The following is a 14,218-nucleotide window of genomic DNA, read 5'->3' on the forward strand; positions in this document are numbered from 1 at the left end:
TTTATGGATGTGTTATGAATGACCAAAGGTGTCTCAATTCAAACAAAGTATTACAGGACACTACATAAAGTGTGAATAAATTGGTGAAAAACTGTTTGCTGATTTATGAATGTTCTCATGATCCACATATTACTGTAGGGTGAGAGGTACTTAGATGGATTGATGGACCTGCAACGTGTGTGTGTGTGTGTGTGTGTGTGTGTGTGTGTGTGTGTGTGTGTGTGTGTGTGTGTGTGTGTGTGTGTGTGTGTGTGTGTGTGTGTGTGTGTGTGTGTGTGTGTGTGTGTGTGTGTTGTGTGTGTGTCAGAGCCGAGATGATTTGGAGTAGTCCAACCTGAGACTACCGCACCAGGTATACCTCTTCTGTTCTCATACTGGAGACCAGGGCTTGATTACAACCTGTTACAATGGTGCCAACATTTTGTGGCTGACCTTTCAGCGGTGGAGTGAGTGAATGTGACTGGACCCAGCATCTCATGGTATGGCTTGTTATGTCAAAGACTTGACTGGGTCCAGCACCCCACGGTATGGCTTGTTATATTGTTATGTCAAAGACCTGACTGGGCCCAGCACCCTGCGGTATGGCTTGTTATATTGTTATGTCAAAGACCTGACTGGGCCCAGCACCCTGCGGTATGGCTTGTTATATTGTTATGTCAAAGACCTGACTGGGCCCAGCACCCTGCGGTATGGCTTGTTATATTGTTATGTCAAAGACCTGACTGGGCCCAGCACCCTGCGGTATGGCTTGTTATATTGTTATGTCAAAGACCTGACTGGGCCCAGCACCCTGCGGTATGGCTTGTTATATTGTTATGTCAAAGACCTGACTGGGCCCAGCACCCTGCGGTATGGCTTGTTATATTGTTATGTCAAAGACCTGACTGGGCCCAGCACCCTGCGGTATGGCTTGTTATATTGTTATGTCAAAGACCTGACTGGGCCCAGCACCCTGCGGTATGGCTTGTTATATTGTTGTGTGCGTGTTTGTGTACTGTGGAACATGTAACTTGGTTCTAGAAGAAAGACACTTTCAATTTCCTGATGTTGGGGACTTTCATCGGGGTAATTGGTGCCTGGTGTAATGTGACTAACATGACTTCTCTTTAGAGCAGGGGTGGGCGTCACAGTTTTGCCTCAGTCCCAGCTAACACACCTCTCCAATAATCACCTAATCATGATCTTCAGTTTAGAATAACAGTTGATTAATCGGCTGTGTTTGTTAGGGATGGGGAAAACCATGTGACACCAATCAGACCCTCCAGGACTGGAGTTGCCCACTCCTACTTTAGAGCCTATGTCATCTTGTAGCACAACATGTCACCATCTATAAAGCACATGTTTATGTCATATTCAACATAGTGGGTTATGTCATCTTTGTCATTGGTGATTATGACACAGGTATGGCACATTTATGAACGCTTTAAAAAGCATAATTCTAAATTGGTGCCGAATATATCCCTCTTCTCAATCTCAAACAGTCCTTTGAATGTCTTACGAAGGGATATATTGTTAGAATTGTTGGAGTCCGGGTTGGGAGGATGCGGGGGGAATGGGATGGGGATTTGGGGATGTAGGCCTATCTCTTTTTGTTTATTTTTCTTTACATGCCAAATGTATTATTACAAAATCCTGTTTGATTAATGTGATAGTTTCTCTGTATGTATTTCTTACTTTTGTTTTATTTTGAGTGGCTGCTAACGGGTACATGTTATATAAAATGAAAATATGATTTGATATTGATATTGTACCTGTAAACCCCCCAACAATAACATTTTTTTAAATGAATTGTTTGAGTCATGGTCATTCGTCTTGAAAACATACGACAACTGAATATTTATTTAGAATGTCCAACAATGATTTAATCATCCAAATGGCTTTTGCAGATAGTCTTTGACATAAAGCTAAGCATTTCACTCTTGGTATCTTAAGCTGGTTTGCTGATTAGATAACATGTTTCTGCAAACCTCTCAGTCTATACCCCAGCGGGCAGTTTTACCCTCAGAGATGTGTCATGAAGTAGCACTGCATATCTGAATCTAATCCAAGTTAACCATGGATGCATTCTGTAATCTCAGATAGAGTTCAGTGTGTCAAATCGGAGGGCCTGTAGTCCGGACCTCTGGCATTCTCTATGGGGGTGCCACAGGGTTCAATTCCCGGGTCGACTCTTTTCTCTGTATATATCAATGATGTTGCTCTTGCTGCTGGTGATTCTCTGATACACCTCTACGCAGACGACACCATTTTGCATACTTCTGGCCCTCCATACTTCTGACCTCCAAACGAGCTTCAACGCCATACAACACTCCTTCCGTGGCCTCCAACTGCTTTTAGGCCTTAGTCGGATGGATCCAACTGCTTTTAAATGCTAGTAAAACTAAGTGCATGCTTCAACCGACCGCTGCCTGCATCCTCCCGCCTGACTGGCATCACTACTCTGGACGGTTCTGACTTAGAATATGTGGACAACTACAAATACCTAGGTGTCTGGTTAGACTGTAATCTCTCCTTCCAGACTCACATTAAGCATATCCAATCCCAAATTAAATCTAGAATCGACTTCCTATTTCAAAACAAAGCCTCCTTCACTCATGCTGCTAAACATACCCTCATAAAACGGACTATCCTACAGATCCTTGACTTCGGTGATGTCATTTACAAAATAGCCCCCAACACTCTACTGGATGTAGTCTATCACAGTGTCACCAAAGCCCCATATACTACCCACCACTGCGACACGTATGCTCTCGTTGGCTGGCCCTCATGTTCATCGCCAAACCCACTGGCTCCTGGTCATCTATAAGTCTTTGCTTGGTAAAGCCCCGCATTATCTCAGCTCACTGGTCACCATAGCAACATCCACCCGTAGCACGCGCTCCAGCAGGTATATTTCACTGGTCATCCCCAAAGCCAACACTTCCTTTGGCCGCCTTTCCATCCAGTTCTCTGCTACCAATGACTGGAACGAATTGCGAAAATCACTGAAGATGGAGTCTTATATCTCCATCTCTAACTTTAAGCATCAGTTGTCAGAGCAGCTTACCGATCACCTGTACACAGCCAATCTGTAGATAGCACACCCAACTACCTCATCCCCATATTATTACTTACCTTCTTGCTCTTTTGCACCCCAGAATCTCTACTTGCACATCATCATCTGCACGTCTATCACTCCAGTGTTAATTCTAAATTATAATTATTTAGCCTTTATGGGCTATTTATTGCCTTACCTCCCTACTCTTTTACATTTGCACACAGTGTACATAGATTTTCTATTGTGTTATTGACTGTACCTTTGCACAACTCTGTGTTGTTGTTTTTGTCGCACTGCTTTGCTTTATCTTAGCCAGGTCGCAGTTGTAAATGAGACCTTGTTCTCAACTGGCCTACCTGGTTAAATAAAGGTGAAATAAAATTAATAAATAAAACATCTGTAATGTCTGTTTAATATTGTCATTGGACAGATCCATCCTTGGCTTTAGTCTCAGTTTGTAAAAGGTTGGAGTCAGCCCTTCCAGTACAGCTGGGAGATTTGGCACAGAGGACCATTAGTGTGTGACAGTGCAGCTGATAGTTTCCTGTCTGTTTCCAATTTGCACTTAGCCATACTTTTTTTACAATCCCAGTTCCAGCATTTCCCTGGTGTAATGGCATTTTAATTCCTAGCAGACTTGGGAGGCGGGCATCCATTCCCCTGGCTTGGATTTAGGGTCTCTAGAATAGTGGATAGCACAGCGCAGGATAAAGTGAAGTTTCACATGACCATGTTTGTTGGGCTTTGAGTCGGAAGTAGGCCTTGGATATATTTTTGTTGGGAATTCTTTATGAAAGTGATTTTCTTTCTGTGCACACCGAGTCTATTGAGCATGCGTAGTGGTCACTAACCTCTGTCGTATTGTGAACAAAAACATTTAATTGTTTGCTGGATGTTGTTGAATGCAAACAGCAGTTCTTGAATACAAAACAGCAATTTTCTCCCAGTTATATTTCCTATTATCCTGGGTCAATTGCATTACAGTTTAATATAATTAGCCATGCAACTTGAAGTATAAAAATGTCCTACTCCTTTAGGCCATTAAGGGTATTTCTGCTCATTTAACCCTGCCACTCAAGTATAGCACTTCTCCCTTCCCATAGCACTTGAGGCTAAATAGACATATTTAGCTAACATATTGTGATATAACAGTTGTCTACACAATGGTGGCAAGTGTGTCAGGAATGCTCACTCTTCCCTACTGTCTCACTAGAAAAGTCTGTTCCGGCTAACAGCTAGCAACATTACTGCAAGGTTCAGCCAATGCATCATGCAGAACTCTGACTCTGCAAACATATCTGTACATCTATGTCTTGTTAATCGGATGGATTATTGCTTACAAGTGCTAGATGGGCTCCCCTTGGGTCTATGCATTAGACTCTGAATCCAGAGCAGACGTTTGTACAGACATTTCCTCTTGGCAACCACATTTGGTTAAGATTGAAATTCCCTCATCTTCCCTTGATTTTGAAAAGCACATTTGTTGGACCTGAGGGGCATGTGAACGTTTGAATTTTGTCTCTTAAACTATGCACCAGCCATGCTGCAACCCTTGAAGCATTACCATGTAGCTTTTAATATACACTGCTCAAAAAAATAAAGGGAACACTAAAATAACACATCCTAGATCTGAATGAATGAAATATTCTTATTAAATACTTTTTTCTTTACATAGTTGAATGTGCTGACAACAAAATCACACAAAAATGATCAATGGAAATCAAATTGATGGTCTGGATTTGGAGTCACACTCAAAATTAAAGTGGAAAACCACACTACAGGCTGATCCAACTTTGATGTAATGTCCTTACAACAAGTCAAGATGAGGCTCAGTAGTATGTGTGGCCTCCACGTGCCTGTATGACCTCCCTACAATGCCTGGGCATGCCCCTGATGAGGTGAGTGATGGTCTCCTGAGGGATCTCCTCCCAGACCTGGACTAAAGCATCCGCCAACTCCTGGACAGTCTGTGGTGCAGCGTGGTGTTTGTGGATTGAGCGAGACATGATGTCCCAGATGTGCTCAATTGGATTCATGTCTGGGGAACGGGCAGGCCAGTCCATAGCATCAATGCCTTCCTCTTGCAGGAACTGCTGACACACTCCAGCCACATGAGGTCTAGCATTGTCTTGCATTAGGAGGAACCCAGGAGGAACCCAGGGCCAACCGCACCAGCATATGGTCTCACAAGGGGTCTGAGGATCTCATCTCGGTACCTAATGGCAGTCAGGCTACCGCTGGCGAGCACATGGGGGGCTGTGTGGCCCCCCAAAGAAATGCCACCCCACACCATGACTGACCCACAGCCAAACCGGTCATGCTGGAGGATGTTGCAGGCAGCAGAGCGTTCTCCACGGCGTCTCCAGACTCTGTCACGTCTGTCACGTGCTCAGTATGAACCTGCTTTCATCTGTGAAGAGCACAGGGCGCCAGTGGCAAATTTGCCAATCTTGGTGTTCTCTGGCAAATGCCAAATGTCCTGCACGTTGTTGGGCTGTAAGCACAACCCCCACCTGTGGACGTCGGGCCCTCATACCACCCTCATGGAGTCTGTTTCTGACCGTTTGAGCAGACACATGCACATTTGTGGCCTGCTGGAGGTCATTTTGCAGGGCTCTGGCAGTGCTCCTCCTGCTCCTCCTTGCACAAAGGCGGAGGTAGCGGGCCTGCTGCTGGGTTGTTGCCCTCCTACGGCCTCCTCCACATCTCCTGATGTACTGGCCTGTCTCCTGGTAGCGTCTCCATGCTTTGGACACTACGCTGACAGACACAGCAAACCTTCTTGCCACAGCTCGCATTGATGTGCCATCCTGGATGAGCTGCACTACCTGAGCCACTTGTGTGGGTTGTAGACTTCGTCTCATGCTACCACTAGAGTGAAAGCACCACCAGCATTCAAAAGTGACCAAAACATCAGCCAGGAAGCATAGGAACTGAGAAGTGGTCTGTGGTCCCCACCTGCAGAACCACTCCTTTATTGGGGGTGTCTTGCTAATTGCCTATAATTTCCACCTGTTGTCTATTCCATTTGCACAACAGCATGTGACATTTATTGTCAATCAGTGTTGCTTCCTAAGTGGACAGTTTGATTTCACAGATGTGTGATTGACTTGGAGTTACATTGTGTTGTTTAAGTGTTCCCTTTATTTTTTTGAGCAGTGTAGTATTTCGTGGTCCTGACAAGACCCAATTCTACAAACACTTACATTATGTGTGCAGTACGTGGGATGTCCGGTCCAAACAAAGTGTCCGGACAACGCTTCTAGATACTGATTGACATAGCATCCAAGACTCTGTGTTCAAATCCACCTGACAAAGCATTGTGTCCACTGTATGCATTGGGAATTTCAACATGTAATTTACATGCAAACGATCTATGTGAATTTCAAATTACAAATAGAGCAATATAAAGACTTTTCTCAAAGATTGTTTGGAGTAGTAAATGTATTTTGCTGTTTATATATTTACAATATACAAATACATCAGGACTACAGGATCAGGACTAGAGGAGCAAATGGCAGCTGTACAAGAAATACGCCTCCAAGCCTGTAACGTCTGAACATATTAGAGATCAGGTGTTTCTTCACTCTTCCCCAGTCTCCTCTGGTCATCCTCTGGGATTGTGTTGACCTCGCTACTATCCACACTGGCCAATTTGAACTGAACTGGAGTACATGTGCATGCTCTGTTGCCATAAATACTGGTGATGGCACAGCACAGTCCACAGCTGCACTAAGGAGCCGATGTGATGTCCGTGGTTGGAAATAATCCCATGAAGGCGCTCAATCGATTGCATAGGATTTAGGTAGAGCGCAGCAAATGGGTGTACATCTTCATATTGGAGGGAATGAGTGATGAAAGAGGGATGGAGATGGAGGGATGATGTTGATTGCTGAAGTGAGAAAATGTGGATCGGTATTTTAATGGGCTTTTTTCCCCTTAGCAGCTCGATAGCCATTAAAGAGTGAATCGTCTGACATGCCGAGAAAGAAAATGGACGGTTTCGGCTGGTGTTGGATGGTCATCTGTCTCCTACTGTGCACTCCCACTGATGTAAGAATTTAATCTCTTTACTCTCTCTTTTTCTTTCTCTCTGTGTCTGTCTGTGTTTCTGTCGCTTTCTCTGTCCCTCACACACACACATACAAACGCACGCACACACATATGTGCAGGGCCACATAAGTGCAGAGAAATGCTCTTTTCATGTCTACTGTCTCATTGGTGGGTTAATACACCGTATAAGATACTGTGTATGTTTACATTTTTAAAAGGCATGCCCAGTAATAGAACGCCACCATTTGCTGGGAAGAAATGGTGTTTGTATCCTTTTTAATTCTAGTGAATTATCTATGCAGAAAATCTCAATAACTTAGGTGAACGTTTATATTGATGAATATTCAATAAAGTGCATGTGAAATTGGCAAGGGGTCAATATGATGGCATATAGGTCCAGACACTGGTAGGTTAACATGCATTAACTTGTTAACTGATTCTTGTCACTAATGTCCCCATCCATTTATCCCTCTCTGGGGGACTGATCTGTACAAAAAAAGAGTAGGACAAACTTAAAATCATTGAATACAAAGCAGTGCATCCTGCTTTTGCGTCCAGTGATCACCTAATGATTCAGCAATAGAACACCCACAATTTTGTTATTTTGGCATGACATTTTGTTAAGACTTGCAATTTAACATTGCCCCATGGTATTTGGGTTCTAATTGGGTGATTTGACATGTCTTTGTACACCATTTACTTTGTTTAATTTTCCATGGAGCTCACATGGATTTAAAGGGAGTCGCTCGGCTCTACATTACGGCCTCTTCCTGTGTCCTAAATGAGGATATGGTGACTGAGCGTTTTTAATCGGTCCCCCGTTGAGTTCAAATATAGAATTCAGACACAACCCTGGGTGTAGACACATTTTAAAAATATACTGTGTTGTTTAGCTATTTGCTTACAGACAAATGAGTCGACAAACTAATGATGGAGATGACAGACAATCTCTATACAGTCCAGTTAATTTAGCTTAAGATTACTTCTATCAAATATGAATGAGGCCTTTTTAATTTTGGATTAGCAAAAATGTGAAATTAATAATGTTTATTAATTCCACTTAAGCTTTGCATTTATATGATTCATATGATTTTCTGCAATTAACTTGATACTGACCCTTGGATATTCTATATTTATTCTGTTGTGTGATGCCATGTAATGCATATGTGGTATGTTATGTTATGTAATGCACTGGGCTCTCTTACTTGTAGATCTTTGTTGTGGCTAGCCCAGAGGTGAACGAGACCCAGGAGTACGTACCGGTGAATGTCTACCACGACACAGACGTCACCAGGAAAAAGATTGTGACCGCCCAGTTTGAGTGCTACCAGAAAATCATGAAAGATAACGACCACAACAAAATAGGTAAAATGATCAAAAATGCATGACCTGTGTACAGGCACCACTGTCATTGGCATAGTGGGTCATGGTAAATTATTATATGTGTGAGGGAAATTGAGCGTCTGAATCCCAAATAGGGAAAAGTTGTCTTGTAGCAAAATTAGGTTGCTACATTGACATACTTATTTTTTCTTTATTGTAGAAAATTCTGAAGCTAGTACCACTCATTGTGAATGGCAACATCCTCAACCAGGTAGGATAACTTGATTATCGAGTGCTTGTGCTCATGTATGAGTTTGAATCCTAAGTGGGTTCGATTCATGTTACACAAGCACTCGAGCTGAGCAACTGATGTCCAACGAGGAGGTATTTCATAGGGAGAAAAAAAAGCTTGTGTAGTTCATGGCTGACAAGGTTTGATAATCCCACCAGTCTTATTTGTATCCAGGGAATTAACATTAGCCAATCGGCAGGTGAGGAGAGAAAAGGTGCTGAGGGACTGAGAGGAATGCCAATATATCAGTGCTGCAGTAATTTGGTGTCATTTACACAAGGGGCTTTAATCAGCCTCTTATTTGGATGCTAATCTGCTAGTGTTGTGTCTGATTAGCTTTAGGCATGAGTGAACTACCATTTATACCATATACCTGGGTATTTAAAGATACCGACTGTATGATTTTCAATACATTTTCATTTTATATAACTTTTATTTAATTAGGCTATGTACAGGTGCAGTGATCTGTGAGCTGCTCTGACAGCTGGTGCTTAAAGTTAGTGAGGGAGATATGAGTCTCCAGCGTCAGTGATTTTAGCAGTTCATTCCAGTCATTGGCAGCAGAGAACTGGAAAGAAAGGTGGCCAAATGAGGATTTGGCTTTGGGGGATGACCAGTGAAATATACCTGCTAGAGCATCCAATTTGCTGAGTAGAGTGTTGGAGGCTATTTTGTAAATGACGTCGCCGAAGTCAAGGATCGGTAGGATAGTCCGTTTTACAAGGGTATGTTTGGCAACATGAGTGAAGGATGCTTTGTTTGAGAAATAGGAAGCCGATTCTAGATTTCATTTTTTATTGGAGATGCTTAATGTGAGTATGGAAGGACAGTTTACAGTCTAGCCAGACACCTAGGTATTTATAGATGTCCACATATTCTATGTCAGAACTGTCCAAAGTAGTGATGCTGAACGGGCGGGCAGGTGCTGGTAGCAATTGGTTGAAGAGCATGCATTTAGTTTTCCTTGCATTTTAGAGCAGTTGGAGGCCATGGAAGGAGAGTTGTATGGCATTGAAGCTCGTCTGTCGGTTAGTTAACACAGTGTCCAAAGAAGGGCCAGAAGTATACAAAATGGTATCGTCTGCGTAGAGGTGGATCAGAGAATCACCAGCAGCAAGAGAGACATCATTGATGTTTACAGAGAAAAGAGTCAGCCCAAGAATTGAACCCTGTGGCACCCCCATAGAGACTGCCAGAGTTCCGGACAATAGGCCCTCCGATTTGACACACTGAACTAAGTCTGAGAAGTAGTTGGTGTACCAGGCCAGGCAGTCATTTGACAAACCAAGGCTGTTGAGTCTGCCGATAAGAATGTGGTGATTGACAGAGTCGAAAGCCTTGGCCAGGTCTATGAATACAGCTGCACAGTATTGTCTCTTATCGATGGAGTTTATGATACTGTTTAGGACCTTGAGCTTGGCTGTGGTGCACCCACGACGAGCTCGGAAACCAGACTGCATAGCGGAGAAGGTACGATGGGATTGGAAATGGTCGGTGATCTGTTTGTTAACTTGGCTTTCGAAGACCTTAGAAATGCAGGGCAGGATAGATATAGGTCTGTTGCAGTTTGGGTCTAGATTGTCTCTCCCTTTGAAGAGGGGGATGACCGTGGCAGCTTTCCAATCTTTGGGGATCTCAGGAACGAAAGAGAGGTTGAACAGGCTAGTAATTGGATTTCGGATAATCATTTTAGAAAGAGAGGTTCCAGAGTTTCTAGCCCTGCTTATTTGTAAGGGTCCAGATTTTTCAGCTCTTTCAGAACATCAGCTATCTGGATTTGCGTGAAGGAGAAATGGGGGAGGCTTGGGCAAGTTGCTGTGGGGGGTGCAGGACTGTTGACCAGGGTAGGGGTGGCCAGGTGGAAAGCATGGCCAGCCGTAGATAAATGCTTCTTGAAATTCTTAATTATCGTGGATTTATCAGTGGTGACATTGTTTCCTAGCCTCAGTGCAGTGGGCAGCTGGGAGGAGGTGCTCTTATTCTCTATGGACTTTACAGTGTCCCAGAGTTTACGTCTCTACAATCTAGCATGGGTAGGATGGTCATCTGAATCAGGGTTAGTTTGGCAGCTGGGGTGAAAGAGGAGCGATTACAATAGGGGAAACCATGTCTGGACTTAGTTTTAGCCTGCAGCTTTGATATGTGCTGAGAAAAAGACAGTGTACCGTCTAGCCATACTCCCAAACACTTGTATGAGGTGACTACCTCAAGCTCTAAACCCTCAGATGTAGTAATCACACAAGTGTGGAGAGGGGCATTCTTTTTACCAAACCACATGACCATTGTTTTGGAGGTGTTCAGAACAAGGTTAAGGGCAGAGAAAACCTGTTGGACACTAAGCAAGCTTTGTTGTAGAGCGTTTAACACAATATCCGGGGAGGGGTCAGCTGAGTATGTTATATCTAAGTCAGGGCTCCAGCTATGCATCTGGTTTGCTAACTTGCTAGCTAAGTGGCGAGATGTCAAGATCAACAGCAGAGACATTCAACCCCCTCCTGATCCCTGGTGCAGTGGTGTAAAGTACTTAAGTAAAATACTTTGAAGTACTATTCAAAGTACTATTCGAAGTACTATAGAATGATGTTGCTCTTGCTGCGGGCGATTCCCTGATCCACCTCTACGCAGACGACACCATTCTATATACTTTCGGCCCGTCTTTGGACACTGTGCTATCTAACCTCCAAACAAGCTTCAATGCCATACAACACTCCTTCCGTGGCCTCCAACTGCTCTTAAACGCTAGTAAAACCAAATGCATGCTTTTCAACCGGTCGCTGCCTGCACCTGCATGCCCGACTAGCATCACCACCCTGGATGGTTCCGACCTAGAATATGTGGACGTCTATAAGTACCTAGGTGTCTGGCTAGACTGCAAACTCTCCTTCCAGACTCATCTCAAACATCTCCAATCGAAAATCAAATCAAGAGTCGGCTTTCTATTCCGCAACAAAGCCTCCTTCACTCAAGCCGCCAAGCTTACCCTAGTAAAACTGACTATCCTACCGATCCTCGACTTCGGCGATGTCATCTACAAAATGGCTTCCAACACTCTACTCAGCAAACTGGATGCAGTCTATCACAGTGCCATCCGTTTTGTCACTAAAGCACCTTATACCACCCACCACTGCGACTTGTATGCTCTAGTCGGCTGGCCCTCGCTACATATTCGTCGCCAGACCCACTGGCTCCAGGTCATCTACAAGTCTATGCTAGGTAAAGCTCCGCCTTATCTCAGCTCACTGGTCACGATGGCAACACCCATCCGTAGCACGCGCTCCAGCAGGTGTATCTCACTGATCATCCCTAAAGCCAACACCTCATTTGGCCGCCTTTCGTTCCAGTACCCTGCTGCCTGTGACTGGAACGAATTGCAAAAATCGCTGAAGTTGGAGACTTTTATCTCCCTCACCAACTTCAAACATCAGCTATCTGAGCAGCTAACCGATCGCTGCAGCTGTACATAGTCTATTGGTAAATAGCCCACCCTTTTCACCTACCTCATCCCCATACTGTTTTTATTTATTTACTTTTCTGCTCTTCTGCACACCAATATCTCTACCTGTACATGACCATCTGATCTTTTATCACTCCAGTGTTAATCTGCAAAATTGTAATTATTTGCCTACCTCCTCATGCCTTTTGCACACATTGTATATAGACCCCCCCTTTGTTTTCTACTGTGTTATTGACTTGTTAATTGTTTACTCCATGTGTAACTCTTTGTTGTATGCTCACACTGCTATGCTTTATCTTGGCCAGGTCGCAGTTGCAAATGAGAACTTGTTCTCAACTAGCCTACCTGGTTAAATAAAGGTGAAAAAAATAAAAAAAATAAAAAATAAAAGTAGCGTTTTGGGTTTTCTGCACCTTACTTTACTCAAAAAAATGTTTTTACTACTTTTACTTTTACCTCACTTACATTCCTAAAGAAAATAATCAACATTTTACTCCATACATGTTCCCTGACACCCAAAAGTACTCATTACATTTTGAATACTGAGCAGGACAGGAAAATGGTTCAATTCACACACTTATCAAGAGAATACGTGGTCATCCCTACTGCCTCTGATCTGGCGGACTCACTAAACACAAATGCAAAATTTGTAGATTATGTCTCAGTGTTGGGGTGTGCCCCTGGCTATCCTTTAATTTGAAAAACATTAAAATGGTGCTGTCAGCTTTGCTTAATATAAGGAATTTGAAGTGATTTATATTTTCTTTTACTTTTGATACTGAAGTAAATTTGGGCAATTACATCTACTTTTGATACTTAAGTATATTTAGAACCAAATACTTTTAGACTTTTACTCAAGTAGTATTTTACTGGGTGAATTTAACTTTTACTTGAGTAACTTTCTATTAAGGTATCAATACTTTTACATAAGTATCACAATTGTGTACTTTTTCCACTACTGCCCTGGGGCCGAAATTATATATATTTTTAAAATAGTGCCCCTTGTCTACACTTCCTGTAATACTGTATACCCCGGTATAGTACATAAATGGTATGACGGTAGGGTCATCTGGATACTGCCCAATCCTAATTACCATTCAGTCACACCAGCAATCAGCTAGGGGATGTTCGCTTGGAGTCTTGGCTAATTAGCAGTCCTATCACACGTATAATCCGTATTTAATTTTAGGGTAACCCTACAGGCGTAATACCAAAACTTTTTAAAGACCCTAAACATACTTAACCGACTATTTCAAACAAAACGTTTGGAGATATTTGGGGAAGTATATTTGCCACTTTTCCTTTTTCAATAATGCTTTTGACTTTAGTGTTATATTGATTTATTAAAATGTTTGTGTGGGTGGATGCTACAGTAGGAGGTATGACACATTTTCTTCAGTAGAAGGCCCAATCTATGTCAGGGAAATGTTTTCTAAAATAAGTCTCCCCATCAAGAGCAACGTCTAGCTCTTCTATTATTTCAAGCGTTATTGTCACCACATGCCAGGGGATTGTGAATTTCAATCCAAAGCTTTCAAACCCACATCCCACCCTGTTGTCAAAAACAAAGTCTGAAACTCCCGACTATTAGATAAAAGTGAAGAAAAGTAAATAGTGAGACAAGCAGGGGTATTTTTGTTTTTTCTAATTCAAACCCAAGAAAGGGCATTTGTATTCCTTTCTGACTCAATGTTGTTCCCTAAGATTGATTTTAGTCAACTGGACTTTTTGGTGGATGGAAGACAGTATCAGGAAGCAGTTCTATATTTAGAAATCAGTCTGATGTGAGATGTTTCATTATCTGGGTTTCCACAGTAATATCTCATTGCCACCATACAATTAGGGGCTTATTCAGAATCAATAGTTGTTCATTCGTTAGTTTTGTACATAACAAACTGATAAGTAGACAAAAAACCACAAAGACATTAGCAACAAGATATTTCAGAAGATGTCTCCAATAACTTCTGTATGTAATGTCAACAAACAACATTAAAATATGTCATATACTCATATACAGCCTGAATTCAAAATGTATTAAATATATTTATTGTGTCGCCAA

General features: G+C 42.6%; 1 protein-coding gene across 6 annotated transcripts in view; it reads left to right on the top strand.

Moving 5' to 3' along the window:
- LOC109871401 (calcitonin gene-related peptide type 1 receptor) overlaps positions 1-14,218 on the top strand; it is a 50,837-nt gene that overhangs the window by 19,971 nt on the left and 16,648 nt on the right. For 2 of the 6 annotated variants that reach the window (XM_020462261.2, XM_020462262.2), the window contains exons 2-3: positions 6,981-7,090; positions 8,302-8,455. In XM_020462261.2, coding sequence (XP_020317850.1) covers positions 7,016-7,090; positions 8,302-8,455 — 229 coding nt within the window. In that variant the 5' untranslated portion in view covers positions 6,981-7,015. Of the gene's footprint in view, positions 1-6,980; positions 7,091-8,301; positions 8,456-8,633; positions 8,685-14,218 lie in introns of all 6 variants that reach the window. The other 4 variants (XM_031806015.1, XM_031806016.1, XM_020462259.2 and 1 more) reach the window with 3 other exon arrangements.

Source organism: Oncorhynchus kisutch, linkage group LG26, assembly GCF_002021735.2.
Source record: "Oncorhynchus kisutch isolate 150728-3 linkage group LG26, Okis_V2, whole genome shotgun sequence".
NCBI lineage: Eukaryota > Metazoa > Chordata > Actinopteri > Salmoniformes > Salmonidae > Oncorhynchus > Oncorhynchus kisutch.